The sequence below is a fragment of the Erpetoichthys calabaricus genome, chromosome 14 (assembly GCF_900747795.2).
Source record: "Erpetoichthys calabaricus chromosome 14, fErpCal1.3, whole genome shotgun sequence".
Lineage (NCBI taxonomy): Eukaryota > Metazoa > Chordata > Cladistia > Polypteriformes > Polypteridae > Erpetoichthys > Erpetoichthys calabaricus.
In genome coordinates, this window is record NC_041407.2 from 109,581,434 (window position 1) to 109,602,577 (window position 21,144).

General features: G+C 52.1%; 1 protein-coding gene and 1 long non-coding RNA gene across 2 annotated transcripts; one reads left to right on the forward strand and one right to left on the reverse strand.

Annotated features, from left to right (window-relative positions):
* Positions 1-866: 866 nt before the first annotated feature.
* Positions 867-13,044, forward strand: dusp3a (dual specificity phosphatase 3a). The gene is made up of 3 exons (XM_028819128.2): positions 867-1,721; positions 5,057-5,283; positions 10,881-13,044. The coding sequence occupies exons 1-3, from the start codon at positions 1,495-1,497 to the stop codon at positions 11,087-11,089; spliced, it is 663 nt and encodes a 220-aa protein (XP_028674961.1). The 5' UTR covers positions 867-1,494; the 3' UTR covers positions 11,090-13,044.
* LOC127525868 (uncharacterized) lies at positions 9,759-10,874 on the reverse strand. The gene is made up of 3 exons (XR_007933445.1): positions 10,443-10,874; positions 10,268-10,326; positions 9,759-10,210 (listed from the first exon to the last, which is right to left on the reverse strand). It is a non-coding gene; the product is annotated as an uncharacterized LOC127525868 (long non-coding RNA).
* Positions 13,045-21,144: the final 8,100 nt, after the last annotated feature.

Here is a 21,144-nt window from a genome sequence, read left to right on the forward strand (position 1 = left end):
AAATAAGAAGCGTTTTAAAGGTGGCATTATAAAAAGAAAAATCCTCGAAAAGGAAACCGGGGGAGGGTCTTATATTGACAGTCATCATCTTCAGCCAATCAGCTTTTTAACTCGAAGACCTCATGACGAAGGTCTCTTATGCTCAAAGGCCCCCGATATCAAATACCTAAATAACAGTTTTTAAAAACTGATTCCTTACGAATTTAAATAATAATCGTATTTTTTGAAAAGCCAGTCTAGACCAAGATTTACGTTGTTTGTGAATTTACAAACGGAGGGTCAGCTTTCTCCTGTTTTCTCATTCCGATGGTATGATTTGTTTTGTTTTGGTTTTATTTTTTGGTGTGTGTACTTCCTGGGTTATGATGTCAGAGGCGGAGTTTAAAGCTGATTGGCTGAAGGCTCTAGAACAACGGAAACGCGACGACGCAGTTTAGATTGTCCGAAAAGGGGCGGACCCGAGGAAGTCTCCATGGTTTCTGGGATGGACGGGCACATATGAAAGGCACCGTATAAATAAAACTCGTAAACTCAGACCGCACTATTGACTCACATTGTCACGATTGTAAGCCGGCATGTCATGTGAGTTCGGGTCGCCGGGGTTGTAAACCAGTGGCAGTAAGCATTGCACTGCGCTGCCTCAAGCGCACCAAGCCCCAGACGACGGGATATGAAGGGCACTATACAGGCTAACACTTTTAAATTCAGTCCGCAGCATTGAATTACAGGTTGCGCCTGCGCCAATCTCTATAAGATATGAAGGTAAACATCGCTTCTTGAAGACCCCCTCTAAAGTTTGCAGCTCATTTTCGTCTCCCACTTTCATTCTTTTCATAAGCAGCCCCCTTGTTGTTGTTTTTTTGACTTGTACGCAGTGGGGCGCCCCTTGCCGCCACCTGCTCTTCCCTTTCAACTCCTCCACATTTTCTTCCTGTCGTGTGAGCCCCCGCACTGTCTGTGCCTGTCAGCACTTCACTTACTTTCCCCTCTCCGGCTGTTTTCGTCCCCAGTCAAGTGTTTTCTTTCCCATCCCAGTCCCCCCAGTGAGCGCTTCACAAAGTCGCACTACAGGATAATTGCAATGTAAGACAAATCGCCCCCTCCGTCCGCCCCCATCCCGAGTGCCAAGTCTCTTTCTATGACACTTCACCCCCCCCAATTTCTCTCTGTTTTCTCGAGCTCCATCTTCTTCTTATTTCATTATTTTATTTGCTGTGCGCAGTGGCTGTTCCTTCTCCTGTTGTGTTTCACACCTCCCCGCTTCTTCTGTCATTGATATTATCGCCCCCCTCCTTTTTTTTCTGCTACTATTTCAGCGACCACCCCCAGAACCCCCAGTCCCCCCCCCCCCGCCTCGTCTCCACGTCGCTCACAGCTCTCTTTCTGTCTCCTTCGCTCCGCAGACTCGGCACAGCTAAGCGACAGCAGCGGCAGCTGGCCGAAGACGATCGAGCGCTCCGGCGACGGTGGCGGTGGCGGTGGCGGCGGGCGGAGATGCGGCGGCGCCCCGACAGCCACCTGACCCGAGTGCGCCCCCTCCGGAGGCAGTCCTTAATGAAGAGGAGCCTCAGTTCGACCGAAGCACCTGCTGGAGCCGTCATGTCCGACTTCCAGATCTCGGTCCAGGAGCTCAACGAGCTGCTCTCCAACGGCAGCGGCTTTTACAGCCTGCCGAGCCAGCACTGCAACGAGGTGTACCCGCGGATCTACGTGGGCAACGCGTGAGTGGCTTCTCTTCTCCTTTTTTATTTTCCTTCCTTTGATTTTGAACGTCTCCAGCTTCCCTCCGAGCCGCCGCCCTTCCTGACAGCCGGCTGGCCGAGCGCCTGTCCCCGTCCGTCACGCGCGGGCACTCGCGTAGGGTCGCCGCCTGCTCGTTCGCGTCCGTCTCACTTGGTGTCACGTGCGGGGCTGCCACTGTCGTGCTGCCTCGTCATGTCGGCTCCTCGATGCTCATCTGCGACGAAAACGCGGATGTCGATCGACCTACTTTGCCGGCTTCCCGCGTCCGAGTGCGTGTGAACGGCGCTATATGCGCAGTCGGCCTGCGAGCCCCGGGGTTTGCTGGGACGCTGACAGACACGCGCAGGTCGCCTTTGTCCGCGATGTCCGCGCGTGCAGTTGCGGGGTCTCCGTGTTACGTGAAGGTCAACTGAGGACGCTGGGGTGTTCGGTGAAGGCTTTCAGGGCGTGTGCTTCTCGCCGCCACTGGAGGGCGCACTTCACGTCGAGCACAGGGTTTGTGGAACCCCCCAGGCTTACAGGGAGCTCATGTAAACTCAACGGGTGGGCTGCTTTTTGTCTACTGGCACAGCTCTGCCACCCACTGAACCTGACTAAGAGCATGGCATGGCAGTGCCATCACGGCCTCTTCTTACCCAAAAGTGGCCTTCTGCTTGCTCGTGCAGGTGCCTGTGCTGCTTGCCAGTTTTATCTTCCATTTTGCCAATGGCACCTGTGAACTGAAAACAAGCTGCTTGGGTGAGGAGAAGGATGGAGGAGTGGGAACTGGGGAAGCTGCTGTGCCACTACAGCCTTAGCTCAACAGTGTGGGTGACATTTCATGTGCCCACTTAGCCCCTCACGGACTGTCACGCAGTCGCTAGCCAGTAGAGGGCGTCAAGACATCCATGAGCCGTGGGCGACAGCGCCCCCTCGCTGACAGAGTGAGAACCCACCCATTTGTCCATCCTGGGATCCAGTCTGGGGTCAGGGGAGCCCATCTGTGCAGCACAAGGCCTCAGAGAGGTTCACCTCTATATAGTGCCTTGTATATGTTACCCTGAGGTGCCAGTTTGGCCATTTTAAGCAAGGCACTGGTGTGCGTGTGGCCCTCAGTGTTGGTTGATGGGCATCCCAGAATTGTGTTTGGATTGAAGTCCCCACTCTGTCTGCTCACAGCTGCAGATCCCTCTTATGGAAAGGGCATCGTGAAAGGCGCTATATAGCAAGCTGTACGTTTTGAAAAGTAATGGGAGGCAATCATCTCCTCGCTCTCTTCATTCCTAAATAGATACTGGGCTGGGGAGGAAGGGAGAGGCGGCGTCATCCCAGTCCAGTCTCCATTTAGACTCCTAAGGGCTGGAAGCATCAGTGGGACCAGCGGCTGGCACACATGGCATCTGCTTGGCATGGACCAGGAATGCTTTACATGCCAAGTCAGCAGGGCCGCACCATCTCTCCCTTTATGTATTCCTGAACACCACATGGGTCAATCCCAGCAGGCCGGGACGGTCTCTGCTCCCAACATGGGAACCCTTATGTCACCCAGAGGTGGGAAAAGGAGAGATGACCCCAATTCAGGATCTCCTAACCCAACTCCCCGCGGCTCCCGTGACCTCAGGAGGTGGCTGAGACGAGGACGGAGATGGGCAGCGAGACCCCTCGGTGCTCCGATATGACCAGCAGCAAGTGGCAGATGCTGGCCGTGTGAGAGACGATTTATTTTGGGAGCACAAGCTCTGCTGCCTGGGCACTCCTGGGCTAGTGCCAGCCTCTTGGCATTATGGGAAATGGCGCACACACCGAGGACAGAAAACCGTTGAGACTGCGTGTGTGTGTGTCTGGGTTGTCACATGGAGTCAAGTGTGACCTGCAATGACAGGGAGCAGATGGCACAGTGTCACACAGCCGAGGCCACAGTGGGTGAAGGTGCCACCCCAGCAGCCACCTCACCCTTCACATCTTAAAGATGAGCGTCAGGGCTGGGGGTATAATGGAGGTGTGTTGGTGGTGGAGCGGGGGGGGGGGGGCAGACCTTGGTAGGACCCTGATTGACAGGAGGCATGTAGCAGGTGTGCCGGGTTTTATTTCCCAGTTTGTCCAGAGGGGCTTAACTGGGATGCAGAGTCTGATTCTTAATTTGGCTGTGAACACCTGGAGGGGACAGACCTTGGTTTGGCGTGTCACCCTAGTGGGGGGGGGGGGTGTCGGGTGATGGGGTGGGGGCAGGAGTTGTTACCCAGTTGTTACCCAGTTTGGCCAGCAGGGTGTAATTGGGGGACGGGGAGCCTGAGGTGCAACTTGGGGCGTAACTGAGAGTCACACCTTTGCTCATCACTGGTGTAACTGGGAGCAGACCACATTTTCCCAATTGACAAAGTCTGGTAACTGCTGGGGGGGGGGGGTTCAGGGTGGGGTCTTGTTACCCAGTTTGGCCAGAGGGGGTTAACTTGGTTCCTCATTTGATTGAGGGTGTCATGGCTGGGGTGGTGGTCCGTGAGTCCTTGTCTGATTTGGGGGTGGGGGCTAAATTGAGGGGCTAGACATTGGTCGGGGGGGTGTTTATACCTTTGGCCTTAGGATGTGAAGGCCCAACTGGATGGGGGTGTTGGAGGGGTTTAGGTAAGTGGGGTGGGGGGGTAGTCATATTATGTAGTTTGGCCAGAAAGGCTTAATTGGGAGTACTGGTTGAGGGTGTCATGACTGGGGTGGTGGTCTGCCAGTCCTTGTTTGATATGGGGGGGGGATAACTTAAAGGGGTTTTTCTCCTGCTTGGGGTCAGGTCTTGACTTCCTGTATTTCTTGTAACCCAGTTTGGCCAGAGGGGCTTAACTGGGTGGCACAGTTTACAAGTTAGGCCTTAGGATGTGAAGGGGGTGAGGGTGGTCCTTGGTTGGAGGTGTCACCTTAGAGGAGAGGGGGCAGTACTTGCTGCCATGTCTGCCTGGCATGGGGTAATTAGGAGTTTAGGTTCTGTAAATGGGATTGGGGGGGGGGTAGTCGTATTATTCAGTTAGGCCAGTAAGGCTTAATTGGGGGGACTGGTTGAGGGTGTCATGGCTGGGGAGGTGGCCCATGAGTCCTAGTCAGCCTGGGCTGGGGTGTAACTTGGGAACGCACCTTGGGGGGGGCTCTTATGGCCCAGTTTGAGTGTAACTGGGGGGCCGTTTCCGTCCAGTTCCTGTCTGGCTGGCTGAGATGCTCACTTTTGTTTGTCATTAGGACCCTCTTTGTAACGAGGTGGTAGGCCTGGTCACCTCGTATTGGCCCATGGGGGCCTGATCTGTTGCCCCATTTCACGCTGTCTGCTTTTGTCCCCCTCGTCTCCACGCAGGTTTGTTGCCCAGAACGTGATGAGGCTCCAGCGTCTCGGCGTCACTCACATCCTGAATGCGGCGGAAGGCAACTCCTTCATGCACGTCAACACCAATGCCGACTTCTACGCGGGCACGGGCATCTGCTACCACGGCATCAAGGCCAACGACACGGAGCACTTCGATCTCAGCGCCTTCTTTGAGGAGGCCGCAGACTTCATTGACAAGGCCCTGGCCCACAAGGAAGGTGAGACCTGAAGGGGCATCTCTGGGGTCCTTTGGTCAGCCCGCTTTTTTAACACCCACTTTCACTCAAATGTCCAGATGTCACTATAAGACGGGATTAGTGACAGGTGGGCTATGTGACACGAGTAGTCTGAGCCTATTTTTTTGGGGGGAGGGGGGTCTTCCTTCAGTCCTGACTGCCCGCCTACCCCTTAAGCCTCTTGGCCGCCTTCTTCTGATGCTCTGGTGGGTTTCCTTTTCCTTTTGGGCAGAAGAACTCACCCACTCAGCTCCTGCCAAGGAGCCCCTCACTGTTTAGCCCCTGAAGAAGAACCTTCCAGATACTATTGAGGGGCTGCACTGGACTCTCTGGTAGCTTTTGAGTAGAGGCTGGGGTGACCTCCTGTCCCCCAAGAGTGACACAGCACTTGTCTAGGTTCAGAGGGAGCAATGGTGGTTTGCAGGTGGTCTGTTTATCGTACCCAAATAATTAAAATAAAGAAGGCAGACGGTCATAACAGTGCTGCCCACTTGTAGAACGTTCTGCCCACTAAGCGTGGCGCTGGAGAGTGCCAACATGGGGCATGATGATGATGAGCATGTGCAAGTGAGAATTCTACTGGACTCTGTGCACAGGACAGTAGGGGCCATAGAAACCTCTCTAGCCCCTCCCACTCAGCTGTCACTCAAACTTCTTATCCCGCCCAGCTGCCTGTCCTTCAAGTGTCTAGTGTCCCTCAAGCAACTCCCCACCTCACCCCCCCACTCCAACATCTCATTGCGTCCAGTGGGCTGTCACTCAAATATCTCACCCTGCCCAGTTGGCTGCCCCTCAGGGATCAAAACCCACCCAAGTCATCTGCCACTCAAACATCTTGTCCTAATCAGCTGGCTGCCCCCCAAGCTTCGAGCCCCACTCATTTGCATGTCACTTAAACATCTTGACTCCCCCCACCGGATGCCTGTCCCTGAAGTGTCTTGTCTGCCCAGTTGGGGGTCCCTCAACCACAACATCCCACCCATTCAGCTGCCACTCAGACATCTCATCATGTCCAGTATGTTGCCAGTCAAACTTCTCATGCCACTCAGCTGCTTGTCCTTCAAGTCAAGCACCCAACCCCTGCCACTCAAACATCTCGCTCTGCCCAGCTGGGTGTCCCTCAGGGATCTACACCCACCCTTTCATCTGCCACTCAAACATCTTATCCTAATTAGCTAGCTGTCCCCAAATTAGCGAGCGCCACTCACTTGCATGCCACTTAAATATCTTAAACATGCCTATCCTTCAATCATGTAGCCACCGCCCAGCGTTCTGCCAGTATCTCACTCACTCTGCCCAGCTGACAGTCCCTCAAGCGTCTTGTCTGCCCAGCTGGGGGTCCGTCAAGCATCTCACCCCCCCCAGTCTGCTGCCACTCAGTCATCTCAGGGGACTGTCACTCAAATGTCTCATCTTACCCAGTTGGCTGCCCCTCAGGGATCTAAAGCCACCCAGTTATCTGCCACTCAAACATCTTGTCCTAATTAGCTGGCTGTCCCCAAAGTGTCGAGCCCCACTCATTTGCATGCCACTTAAATATATTTTATCCCCCCCCCCCCCCATACTTGTCCTTCAATCATTTAGCCCAGCCCAGCTGACTGCCAGTATCTCACTCACCCTGCCCGGCTGGCAGTCCCTCAAGCGTCTAACCCGCCCATTTGTCTGCCACTCTAACATCTGGTGCCAGTCCTCTCTGCCCACCTTCTCCTCCTCCTCCTCCTCACCTGTGCTTTGTGTTCCATGTGCTGCTTGTGCTGAACGTGTCCTGAACTTTTTCAGGTAAGGCAGACAGAAGTTCTGAGGTCACATAGTTCTGCCCACTAACCTTGGCACCACAGAGTGGCGACTTGTGGCATGTTGATGAGCACATGTGAGTAAGAACTCCACTGGGCACTGTGCACAGGACCCTAAAGACCCTATAAACTTGTAGGGTGCTCTTTGTTGGTTGATCTCTTTTCACAGATTAACAAACGGTGCCCATCATCTCGTTACCAGGAGCCGCCTGGCGATACGCTGGCCTGGCAGGGACTTTTCTTCATTTAAACAAGTTGTGCTTTTTTCTTTCTTAATTTAGATAAACTGCACACATTTATATTTTAAGAACCCCCCCCCCCCGAAAATGGCAGCATATAAATAATAAATCAATATAAGGCCACACGTTAAGAAATACCGAGTCGCAGGAGTGGAAGGTGAGGCCGGTGACAAAGAAAAAGAAGAATGGCACCCTGAGGTTAAAAAAACGGTGGCCGTGGGGGTCCCCAGGACCGAACCCGAGTGTGCAGCGAGGTGAAGTGGCGGTGCCCACAGGTCTGACCCTCCTATCCCCGGGACTGCAGAGCTCTCGCCCATCAGCGTCGTTCATTACACCGCCCTCGCCCTCGCTCTGCTTTTCCCTTCCATTTTACAAACTCCCCGGGCACGCCACCTGCTCGCTCATTGCTGGACTGAGGTGCCACTCCTGAGCTGTGGCAGTGATGACGGTGGTCTTTCTTTCTTGCCGCCTCAGACCCGGGTGTTACCCTCACAGCCTGTGCTGTTGCAATTGCAAGCTTGCCAAGGCTTTACACTGTTTGTGAGTGGCACTCGTAGCCCGTCCCGCTGCTCTTGCGGGGGCACCACAGCCTGTACCATTGCAGTGGCAGGGGGGGCTTTTCTGATGTTTTCAAGGGGCAGTGCTGGAGTTTCTTAGACGATGTGTGGGTCACCAAGGTGTCTGTGGTGGTCTCCACCTGACTTCAAATTAGCTCAGCTTGTCCAAGTGCCAATCATGTGGCAAGTGACATTGTGCCCTCCTATTTATTGTCCCTTCCTACAGCCCATAAACAACAGGGGGCTTTCATTTCTGTGTTGCAAAACTCGCCATATTCTCCGTCAATGACAGCCAATCGACCAAATTCACCCGCATCTCATACTTGGTCTCTCTTGCCTTCCGTGGACCCTCAGCGTTCCTCTGATGCCCTTCTGGGGTATCCTTGCGTGTCTCAGCCCCCCCTCTCGATTGCTCCTCAGAGTCTGTCATTGTAAGACGCGTTGCTCGCATCCCGTCCCCCTTTTTGACCCCCATTACCCGCTGTGTAAACCCCATGCGTACTCGTGTGAATACGTCCTGTCTTTGAGGCCGACTCTCAGCGTTCCTCCTATTCATGTGTCTCAGCCACAGCGAAACCCACCAATCGGACCAAAGCCAAACCGACCAATCAGATTGCTTGGAGGGGCCGGGCACACCCCGACAGACATTAGCGTTTTATGGCACTGATAGCCATTTTTTTTTTGTTCCACTCTCCTCTTTTACTAATCGAACATGTGAGGCGCCCACTTAAATGGAAGCCACAAACGTGTCACATTTGGTATGCGGCCCTCGTTATTTGTCACTTGAAGACCTCCAGATCCTTCTTCAAGCTTCTCGAGGGTCCCGTGTCATTCACCTCCACGTCTCGGCCATCAGTTTCAGATTCTTGAGTTAAAGAAGTCCATCCTGGCTTCATGGCACACCACCTGCACTCCACAGCATGTCAGCCACCTGAAGCTAAGGAAGCACTTGGATGGGAGACCACCTAGGAGAAGCTGCTGGAAGAGGCCAGCAGGAGGCACCTACCCTGTGGTCTGTGTGTGGATCCCAAAGCAGTGACGGGGACACTGGGCTCTAAAAATGGATGCCATCTTTTTGGTGACGTATAAAAACAGGGTCCTGACTCTGTGGTCATAAAAGATATCTGGGTATCCTTCATAAAGAGTAGGGGGCATCCCTGATGTCCTGGCAAAATGTCCCACCCCGGCCTTGTCCATTCTAACCCCCTAATCATCCACTGTCACACCACCTCACCAACAACAGCTCATGTGTGGTGTGTGAACTGGCACAAAATGGCTGCTGTCACATCATTTATGGGGGGGTACTACACATTGGCCCCCCTTGGTCTATTTAAAGTGCTTTGAGGATTGAGAAAAATGCTATAGACATCGAGCATATTATTATTATTATTATTATTATTATTATTGAGAGCTAAATGCACTTCCCTTAATTTCCACTAGGTGTCCTTGAGTACGTGATTTATCGTTAATGACAGTTCACAGACGTTTCATACTTGGTATCTCGTAAGAACTGTGCCAATTCTCCTCTCTCAATGCCTTTGAGGACTTCGAGGTCCCCACGCTGTCCCCTCTGCTCGACACCAAACAGGTCAAGTTCCCTGAGTCTGTCCCAGTAGGATGTGTCCTCAAGTCCTGGGACGCCCCGGGTGGCTTCACATGTCGCTCTTGTCTTTCTTGCAGTGTGGTGACCAGGACTCCAGAGGTGGTCTCACTAGTGCCCCCTACAGTCTGAGCATGACATCCCTTGATTTCTATTCACCATCTAACCCTCTATTTGCTTTGCCATTTTGGTCGCTTCACTTCTCGGCCTTACTGTGTCCACATAAACCCCTCCATTCTTTTCAGAGGTCTCTTCCTGTAGCTCAGTGTCCCCCATCTTGGATTTAGACTTGCCGTTCCTGTTGCCCCCCTTTGCACTTTTCTACTTCATTTTCCAGGTGTTATGATCTCCTTTCTGAAGCTTCTCCAGGTCTCCCTGAATTGTTTTTGCCGCCTCCTCCATGTCTGCCATTCCTCCAATCCGAGTGCCATCTTCAAATGTCACAAGTTCACTAACTACACAATGCCATTAATGTCAATTGGAAAAAAGTAACTGAGGGTCCGAGGACGGACCCCTGAGGGACCCCACCGATGAGCTCACTCCACATGCATCACTGAGCAGTACTATGGTAATAATCCTCATCTTGGGTGCCACTATGGTGACAAGTCTCTTATTTAGGAGCCCCTGCTCTTGAGGACCTGCACTGGCACTGTCATTGACACCTATGGTATCCTCGAGGGCCAGCACCGGTCACTTCCAGAGTGGCACTGTCATTGACCCCTGTGGTGTCCTCGAGGGCCAGCATCGGTCACTTCCAGAGTGGCACTGTCATCAAACCCCATGGTGTCCTCGAGGACCAGCACTGGTCATTTCCAAAGTGGCACTGTCATTGACCCCTATGGTGTCCTTGAGGGCCAGCACCGGTCACTTCCAGAGTGGCACTGTCATTGACCCCCATGGTGTCCTTGAGGGCCAGCACCGGTCACTTCCAGAGTGGCACTGTCATTGACACCCATGGTGTCCTCGAGGGCCAGCACTGGTCTGTCCCCGTCACTCTCGAGGAGCACAGTCCTGATCTTCAGAGAACACCCGGGCGCCTGCCCATTTTGTAGTGTCGGAGCGCCAGAGCAGACATAAAATCCATGCCAATAAATCTCGAGCCGCCGTGGCAGCCTTGTCTCATTAAGGGAATTACACGCCGCCAGCACCTGCCTGGGTGTGAGAGGCGGCCCTCGTGCCGGATTAGTAATGATCGCTGCCGGCTTGGGATGTGTGCCCAAAGATTGACCTTTGACCCCAATGCCCCGCACTTGGGAAGTTAAGGTTTAGGCTGCCAGAGGGGCAACTGGGACTTGAGTAAGCCTCGACTTGGCAGGCTGTCCTGGGGTGTGGCTGGCACAAAATGCAGTTTAAAGCGCCTAACTGGTGTTCTGTCCTCTGCCCCCCACAGGCCGGGTGTACGTCCACTGCCGAGAAGGGTACAGCCGATCTCCGACACTCGTCATCGCCTACCTCATGCTGCGCCACAAGATGGACGTGAAGACGGCCCTCGCCACGGTCCGCCACAAGCGGGAGATTGGACCGAATGATGGCTTCCTGAGGCAGCTGTGCCAGCTTAACGAGAGACTGGCAAAGGAGGGTAAAATCAAGACAAAATAGTGCGGTGGAGATGGAGACGGACGGAATGGCAGGCAGGTGGGCGGATGGGCAGGCGTGGCAGCCGCATTTCGTTATACCTCAGAAGCGGAGTCTGCGTGTGTGTGGCGTGCGTGTGGGGGGGCATTGGTGTCTTCTGGGTGAAATGCTTGGCCGGTGTCTGCGCTCCGTTGGTGAAGCAGGGCGCCTAGTCTTCCACAAGGCCTCATAGGGGCTAACATTGTAGACCCAATAAAGGTGGCATCCTGACCATCTGGAGCTGCTGTGGGGACGTAATGCTGTGCAGGCCTTGATTGGCCACACTGGCGCAGCAGGGAGGTGGGCATCAGGCTGCATCAGTGTCTCTTAATAGACAGGGTGGGCACTCAGATGACTGACCCTATTCTGCCAGTCTCATTTTTGGGATTAGCAGAAGCAGGTGTTGCCCTGGGATGACCGCCACACAGCGACCCGCTCGTCACACAGGAGTTGCTGATGAATTTGTCACCACGCCGCAGACTCAGAAGAAATCTCTCTCTTATTTATAGTGCCTTTACACACAAAGTCACCGAAAGCGGGCATTTTGGCCTGCAGGGTGTGCCTCTCTGCCCCTAACACTATTTGGGCACCTTTGTAGGCTGCCAGAGAGGTGCAGGATAACTCTCAATGTGCCCCCTTGTGGCTGCTTTGGGAATTGCGGCTTGCCTAAATGCAGTGCCAGTTTGAAAACCAGAGGAAGCGCCCTCTGTTCTGAAGGTGGCAGGACCTCCGTCTTCCATAAATCAAGTGGACCAAGCTTGATGGGTCTGTGGTGTTGGTCCAGAGAGAGACTGGCAGACACGCTGGACAGCTTAGGTGAATCATTGATCGGTGTTGTTTTTATATAGTGCCTTTGGTGGGTAGTGCCCAGGAGGCTGTGGCGCTGTACTTACCCAATCACAACGTTGCAGACGCATAGTAGTAGACGTTCTGATGGCATCAAGGGCTCTGATGCCATTTGGGGTCTCAATGTGTCCGTTTTTATTGATTTTTCTGGACTGTGTAGTGTAGTGCAGTGTGCCACGCAGCTCTGCATGCCAAACCTGCCCCCTTGTGGATGATTAGATTTAGTCATGTAAGTCTTTTTGTATTTTAAATTAGGAATTCTCTTTATTTGAAAGGTGCCTTGTAATGGGGGCCTCAGTGAAAGGCACTATATAAGTTTAAGGTGAGGGGCACAGCAGGTTTGCTGCTGGCTCTGGGCCAGCCTACACATGCGCCCTTAGCTTGGTACGCCATGGCTGCCAGTCTGCCCCATCTGCCACACTTGCCCACGGGTCTGCACCTTCTGTCAATGTCTTCCTGCCAGGAGCGATCGGCCTCTTCTGCGCGCCCACGCCGGCCCGTGCCGCCCTGCCCGCTCCTCTACCCCGTTATCTGTTCACATTCCTGGATGCTGCCCAGTCACCATTGGAGATGCCTGACCTGAAACCCACAGGAGTTAAAGTGTCGGCCCCCTCTAGCCGAGCCAGCCTTGGGCAGCCCTGCTCCTGAATACATTCCCGGGAAGAAGAAGCCCAGAGCCCAGACTGCACTGCCCGCTCTTGGTGAAGTGACCAATCCCCTGGCACCGTCCAGGAGGAGAAGAACTCGAGTGCTCCTCCGGAGTGCCCCAGTGACCCCCCCCCCCCCATATCACCTGGAAGACCCTCTCAAAGGTTACCATTGGCTGAGACCCCTCCCCCCACCATCCCCATGCAGCTGTCACTACTTGAGCCAGCATCCCTCTGCTGGAATGATGTGGCCTGCTGAGGTGACAACGTCACACTGAATGATGTCTGCTAGTGCCCCCTAGTGGTCTGGCAGTCTGACTGCATTTAGAAGGTTTGAGTGGGGTGACCTGAGGCCTGCTGGGTAGTCGGCCCTCTTAGCGTTTGTCTCCTGGGGGATGAGCGGCGATTGATGTGACAGTATTTTAAAAATATAGAAATATATCTCAATGTATGTGTGTATTCTGTCGAGTGTTTTTGTCACCAATGTTTACAGTTTTTTTAAAGTATTTATTAGCACGAGGGCCGTGTGCCAGTTCAGGAGAGGAGGATCTGCCCGACGTCAAGGACAAAAGTCAAACCCGCCTTATGAATTTGTCTATTTTTGAATTTTGTTCACTTGCCCGGTCAAGGACGGACACAGAGGGCGCGCCAGCGAGGAGGGTGCCACCCAGTAAGCGTGGTGGACGCCCACCCACAAATCGAGTCTGGACGCCAGCACCCCTGCAGGCCCTAGGAGGCTCTCAGGGAGGGAGGTGAAGTAGGATGTGTCTAGGATATATAGCGCCTTACACGGAGATGAGCTGGCGGACGGACCGATGGACAAACTCTGAGGCCGTGATGAAGACAAAGCGAGTAGTGGACGCACTGCAGCGGTGGCCGGGAATGGCCGGGGTCGGGCAGCACCCACCTTGTGCGTGACATGAACTTGCCACTCGTGACTCTCAGACGCCAGGGCAGGCGCAGGTCAAAGTGCACTTGATTTTGTGTGGTAGCCATTAGTCTGCTTGTGTAACAGTAAGTGTGAACAATAAAAGAAATGCAAAAAAACGCGCCAGTGTCCGCTGCCTTGTTGCTGTTTTATCACTCAGGCCTTAAGTGCTGCGCTGTGAAAAAGTATTTGCCCCCTTCCTGATACCCTCCCTTTGTCACCTTGGGACAAAATAAACCGGAGGAGACCTAAACCCCCATGTACTTAATATATTTTAAGTCATAAAGTTATCCACCACCTGTACTGTGAAAAGGTAATTGCCCCCTTAGCTACTCCCTCCAACTGCCAACCAAAGTTCATCAACAGCTGAATCTCAACCTCCCCGTCTCTTCACCCCCACCATGACGGTATGACAGTGAAGTCGTCACCTCAAGGTGGCCTTGATCAAAAGACATTTGAGAATCTTTCCAATCAGGACATGGTGACAAAGCCATTTCTAAGGCCTGCAGCACAGTGAGTGCCATTAGCTCACCATTCAACTCTGCCCCCAAGGGCACACTGATGGCTCCTTGAAATCACAGAAGAGCCCTGAAGAACATCTGAAGACCTCAGCTAAGGTCAGTGCTCAGGACCTCATGATAAGATGGAGGAAAAGGGGGACGAAGAGCGTCGTGGAGACCTGAGTCATCCAAGAGAACCACCGGGGATGATCCACAAGTCTTTCACAATAACGTGCCACGGGCGGACAAGTCAAGTGGGCAACACGGAGTCCCACTGTGTCTGGCACTGACCAGTAAGAACATAACACTCACAATACAACATGGCAGTGTGAGGGTGAGGGTGTGCAGATGATTTAGGAGACCACCATTACTGAATGGATCCTGACTTGTGCACCTGAGCAGAATATCCTTATGGAGAACATCCTGCTGAAGCTGAAGCCCCATTGGGTTACGTAAACTGATGTGTGTGTGTCTTCACCCCACCATAGGTGGCCACCCTGCCTTGTGCCCAATGCCTGTTTAGATGGACCCCCAGATTTCCCCCAGACCCCCAACAAGCCAGAAACACAACAGCAATTCTGGAACTGAGTGGCCCAGTCCGAGTCCTGACTTGAACCCACCAGACGTGTGTCCACTCGCTGACCCACTGAAGAGCAGGTGAACGTTCCTCAGCATTGATGTGAAAGCTCGAATAACACGAAGCACTGAGATGTGATTATTGTTGCTTAAGGTGTCGCAAGTATGCAGTGGGGGGGGGGGGGGGCAAGGGGGACATCTGTCCCCAGGCGCACCATCCAAGGGGCACCAAATTGATGTTAAATTCCCTTCCCCATTGCATTTTGCCAAACAGGAGGGGGGCGCAAAATCTTCAGTTGTCCCCGGGCGCTGAACAAGTATGGAAACAATGGGGGCAAAGACCTTTTCAAGTGTTTTATAACGTGATCTCTTAAATAAAGAAATCTCAAAAACAAGTTGCACTGTGTGTTCCCTCGGGCCACCTTTCTTGTATCTGAGGGGCTGAGTCCATTCATTGTGTAGAACGTGCAAAAATGAAAAAATAAATAAAGGTTGGGGGGGCAAAAACTTTTTCACAGCACTGTGAGGTTCCCCTAAACTGTGCCCACCAGTCAAAAAACAAACACAAATGGTGCCACACAGATGCAGAGTTAAAAATCAGGCGGCCGTCAAGGACGAGCCCCTGTGGCAGCAATTCCAGCTTTGCAACTTCGTAGGTTAAATCTCGACAAGCTTGGCACACCTGGGTTTGTGAATTCATATTTAAATATAAGGCAATTGACGGTCCAAAGGTCATTGTCATGGCCAAACAGTACAGTGCCATTCTTTCTTGCGTGCCAACCCAGTCAAGGACAATTTAACCGTTGGCATTCAAGAGAATGGCCATGTGACAGGGAACATCAACAAAGCTGGCAGCTTCCGATTCCCTGGACTGAACCCGAGAGAGATGTCTGAGGGGCAAAAGCCATCTGGAGCAGTCAAATATAAGTCAGGGGCAGAGCGGCGTGGCGCACAAGGCTGGAAAGCAGTTCAGAGGGTCTCCTCCGGAGTTTAAACGACTTCAGCCCCTGTGTGTGGCCACCAGAAAGTCTCGGGAACAATCCTGGTTTGGATTGGCCGATGAAGATAGGAACGAGGGTAGCTGGCGGTGCTGCCATAGACCCCGGCGTGAATGAGCGTTGGCACTGTGACGGACTGCCACCACATCCTGGGCGCTTTCCTAACTTGTGCCTGATGCTGCTGGTTTGGGTCCCCTGTGCCACTAAATGTGCCATGTCTAGATGAAAATTAACCCTCTGTTTACCAAATCCTGCTTATTTCCCTCTTGTCATATGGAGCAGGAACAAACCCCAGACGGGACGGCAATGCATCATAAGACATACACTCATTCACATACCCAGGGACAATCTAAAGTCGCCCATTCTCCTAATTTCTAAAGTGTTGAGACCCCCTCGCCTTCTACACTATTGTGCTGTAGATTTCATTTGGACTGAATACATTTGCTACTTCTGCCTGTCAGTCATACTGACAAAGTGAAATCATGGGAACCAGAATGGAAAACTCAACTGAAATCTCTCACTTTACAAGCGCCGACTCATAGCTGTGCAGTTCCCGATAAGCCCTGTAGGTGCCGCTCTGTCACCACCAAACCCCGTCTCGGGCTCTATGACAATTAGCGGGCGGCACTGCGCGGCGACTGACAAGCGTGCAAAAAACACGAATGGTGACCAGTCAGGGGGCGCATTTGGGACTTCGCAAAGGGACTCGGGAGATCCAACAGACACCCTGAGCGTAAAACGGTGAACTCGAGTAGCCAAACGTTCGGGGGGGTTCAGCTCGTTAGTTCTGCGGGGCTCTGCCGAATTCAGAATGTGTGTTAAGGGCAAAAATAAAATCTCGCAAAACAAATAAATTAATAACGAAAAAAAATGTAAAGGACATAACCTGGGCGATGAAATTAAAAATATATATAAAAAAAAAATAAATATTGGGGCCGTTTACAGCCGGCTGTTTAAGGTGCGCATCCCACAAGTAACAGCTGTGAGGACGGGCGGCAGCGAAGCGCTGAAAGGGGCAGAATGTGTGCGAGTGAGTGTGCGCGTGGAGTTGTGTGTGTCCGTGAAACTACGCGAGTGAGTGTGGGAGTGTGACTGGCTGGGACGGACGTGTTACAGGGGTGTGCACGGGTGTGTGCGCGTTGTGCGTTACAGCCATTTGTATGCATGCGCGTGCCTGTATACTCAATGATGTCAGGGTGGGTGGGTGAGTCTATGTGAGTGTGCGCGAGTGTATCACTGCGAGGACAGATGTGTATATGGGTGTGTGTGCAAGTGTGTGTTGGTGTGTACGTAAACTATAGGCGATTTGTGGGTATGCGCGTGCCCGAGTGTGATGTGTGTTAGTGTATGAGCCAATGGAAGCGAGCGACATGCGTGAGTGTGGGTATGTGACTGCCCAGACAGATGTGTGTGTGTGTATGAGTTTGTGTGGGGGCCTGTATAGGTTAGATAGATAGATAGATAGATAGATAGATAGATAGATAGATAGATAGATAGATAGATAGATAGATAGATAGATAGAAGTGAAAGGCACTATATGATAGATAGATAGATAGATAGATAGATAGATAGATAGATAGATAGAGAGATAGATAGATAGATAGATAGATAGATAGATAGAAGTGAAAGGGCACTATATGATAGATAGATAGATAGATAGATAGATAGATAGATAGATAGATAGATAGATAGATAGAAGTGAAAGGCACTATATGATAGATAGATAGATAGATAGATAGATAGATAGATAGATAGATAGATAGATAGATAGATAGATAGATAGATAGATAGATAGATAGAAGTGAAAGGCACTATATGATAGATAGATAGATAGATAGATAGATAGATAGATAGATAGATAGATAGATAGATAGATAGATAGATACTTTATTAATCCCAGGGGGAAATTCACAGGTTAGTGTGTGTGTGTATGGGTGAGTGAGCATGAGTGTGAGTGTATGACTGCAAAGTCACGTGTGTGTGTGTTACAGGCTATTTGTGTGGATGTGCTCCTTACATTTTCCCATAAAGTTCCTTTGGTCAACTACTGGACTTCATAACCGATCAGATGAACCAGCCCAGAGTTAAATTCTGGTATTCTGGTTCTGTAACGCGATGCCGTTTAAAGCCCACTTGGAGCCCAAGGTGCGGGTGACTGGCGCCGGTCCTCGTTGTCCATAGCGGGTAGATTGCATTATTAGACTTGGAAGACCTCTCTGTGTGTATGTGTGTGTGTGTTACTGGCTATTTGTGTGTGTGCTCCTTACAATTCCCCATAAAGTTCCTTTTTTTTTAACTGTGCCCGGACCGCTCGTCATTAGGTATTGCCCTCCCGCCCGCAACTCCTGTTGCCCGGTATTTGTAGAAGAATTCGTGCAGTTCATCGTCCGAGATAAAAAAAAAGAAGGCCGCCCCCCCCACGATTATTCCCTGGTTCAACGGAAATCCCATACCCAGAAGCTAAATAGTACCGGGAACTACAGCTGGCCAGAGTTCCTGCGCTGGGAATGCTACAAACGTTCTACCAAGTCCTCGGTGCCTGAGAGACGGTCCTGCAGTAGGAAAGCGCCTCATGGGAGAATGAAGGTTTACGGGAACACAGACACACAGACACACACGCACTCCCGACGACCCACCCAGGATCTTCTAGCGCTTCTGGCTTGGGGTGATCATTAGCTCATTAGTAGCCGCCCAGGGCGAGTGTGTTGCGTCACCACGCGAGGACGCGACTCCATTGTGTCTTTGGGGCACATGTGGAATCTGCTTTTATATGAACTTGTTTTATGATTTTTTTTTTTGAACGGTTTGATGGAAATCAGAAACACATGGTGTCGTTCTAATTGTTTTACTCCTTGAAAACAGCAAACAAAACAGCGCACATCTGTGCCGCAGCGCTAATTATTTCGAATATCTCGGAGAAAAGCTGCGCGATGTTCTGCTCAGATCGTCGTCCAGAGAACTCGGTGCCGTAGTGGAATGGCTGGCGAGGTGCGGGACGGGGGTCCATTTAATGTAATAGCTGACTCAGAATGTACAGAGCCGTGTCCCGTTATTTCGTGTCCAATCGCACGTTTGTACAGCACCTTCAGGGGGTCTTCAGACCCTTTCACTTTGATCAGATTTTGTTTTGTTGAAGCCTTCTGCTAAAATCGTTTCGATTCATTTGTTCCCTCAACACCCCACACCCCAGAATGACAAAGCGGAGGAATGTTTGCAAATGTAAAAAAATAAAAGCAGAACTCTCATGTTGACCCAAGACCCCTTACTTAGTTTTTCATTGTGGCAGCGATTCCAGCCCGGGAGGGGGGTCTTCTGGGTTTGAGACCACAACTGTCACCCACCTGGAGTCAAGGATTTTTCTGTCTTCCTTCTCTCCAGATTGTCTCGAGCTCTGTCAGGTGGGCAGGAGACCACCAGTGGACAGCTATCATCAGGTCTCTCCAGAGATGTTCTATCAGGTCCACTTCAGCACATTCCCAGAGTTGACCCAAAGCCACTCGCTCCTGAGTCATCTATACTTCGTGCTTGGGGTCTTTGTACTGTTGGAAGGTGACCCTCCAGCCCAGTCTGAGGTCCAAGGGGCCATCTTAACAGCATTATAGGCCCCCCGAAGGCGAAGCAGTGCACTGAGGCCCCTACTTACACAAGCACTCAGCAAAGTCACAACATACATAGATTAGCATGGGGCCCACTATGCTCATGGGGAACTGCCCAACATGCCCATGCATTAAGATGGCCCTGGCTCTGAGCAGGTCTTCATTAAGGAGGTCCAGACCACACTTTGCTCCATTCAGCTTTCCTTTAGTGCCCAGTAGTCACCCAGTACCTGCTGTTGCCACCTCAAGCTGCTGGAATGGCATTGCACGGGTGATGAGCAGGTGACATTTAAAATGAAGGCCAAACACTTCCAGCTTGGTTCCTGCAGACCAGACAATCCACCAACTGAGTGATCTTCAGGTGCCCTTTTTGTAAACTCCAAGCGGACTTCCGTGTTTAAGGAGCGGCTCCTGTCTGGCCAGTGGAATGCTGGGTGGTGGTCATCCTTCTGGAAGTTTCTCCCATTTCCATGCCAGTTCTGTGGAGCTCCGCCAGAATGAACATCAGGTTCTTGGTCACCTCTCTTGCCCAGGCTGTCGGCTCCTGAGGAGGAGTCATGATTGCCACAAACGTCTTCCATTTTTACAATTCTGGAGGCCAGTGAGCTCAGATCTGCACCCCTAAACGCTCTCCTGTCTCTGAGATCTGTAGGCAGTTCCTTGGACTTTCTGCACACCTGGTGGACCTCCTGCAGACAGGTGTATGCCTTTCCTATAATCAGGCCCAATCAAGTGAATTGACCACAGGTGGACCCCCAAGTCTCAGTGATGGTAAAGAGAGCCCCATTTCAGGTGTCACGGAGGGTCATTTTGTACAAATCCCCTTTTCGCTTTGTCATTCTGGGGTGATGAGTGTTGCTTGACGAAGAAGGAGGACGTGAATTGAAACAAGTTTAGCAGAAGGCCATGACGGACCAAAATGTGTACAAAGTGAAGGGTCCGGGGGGCTCTATGATGTGCCGATTTGGTCTGGCAGTAAAAGTTACACGATTGGGCACACGAGAAACCCACCCGGGTATGCATGGGATTGTGGCCCGCCCCAGACCACCGCTTCACCCGGGGCTGCTTTCTGTCAGACGCTCCCGGACGGACGCGTCTTTTTACGCAGCGGCAGTGCAAGCGCAGAGTCCTCAGTGACCCCAACCGCCTCGCCACCGAAAAGAGCGATGATGGAAAGTGGCAGAGTAATTACAGCCTGAGCGCTAATTACAAAGCAGCAGCGCGCCCGGCGATTCGTGGGAGGCGTTGATGGAGACCCACCAATAAGACGATGGCTAAATAATTACAGCTTGACATTCCGAGTGGGAGTTCTGCGGAAGGCTCGTCTCTGTGTGGTATTTGAAGCCAACGCGAGCGGCGCGGCTCGGATCTCAACGACACGCAGTAAGAGCACAAACACGAAGGCACTCATCTTCATTATAAGGGGGGGGGGGCACCCCCACCTGCGCTTGGGGGCCTTCTCCGCTACGATGAGCTGCTGCATCTCATCCACTGTTTTGCCCCAGCGTTGTGCGGAATTTCCATATTTGACATGCAGGAGTTAACAAATGCCCCCCCCCCCCCCAGCCTAAAAACTCTACGCTGGAGGGATTGTTAGGGGGGGGTCCCCCTCCTGGAAGTCCAGCCCTGGTAGGAGCTCATGGTCCATTCAGTTCAGACTCAGAGCTCCATAACACAGGAACACAAAGACACTGATTAGTTGACTGCATGGGGGGACATTTTGGAATCGACGCACAACAGGAGCAGCAGGGCTTTGGAAGGAGAGCGGGACCACCATAGGAAGGAGTAGAACATGCAGACCCCAAACTCACAACAACCGTGCTACCGTCAGCCACCTCTGGGTGGGATGGCAAGGGTCCTTTATACCAATCCCCCTCCCCACTCGATTACCGTTAATGACCAAGGGGCCAGAGGGGGCGAGTTCTCACATAAAAATGGAAGTAAAACAA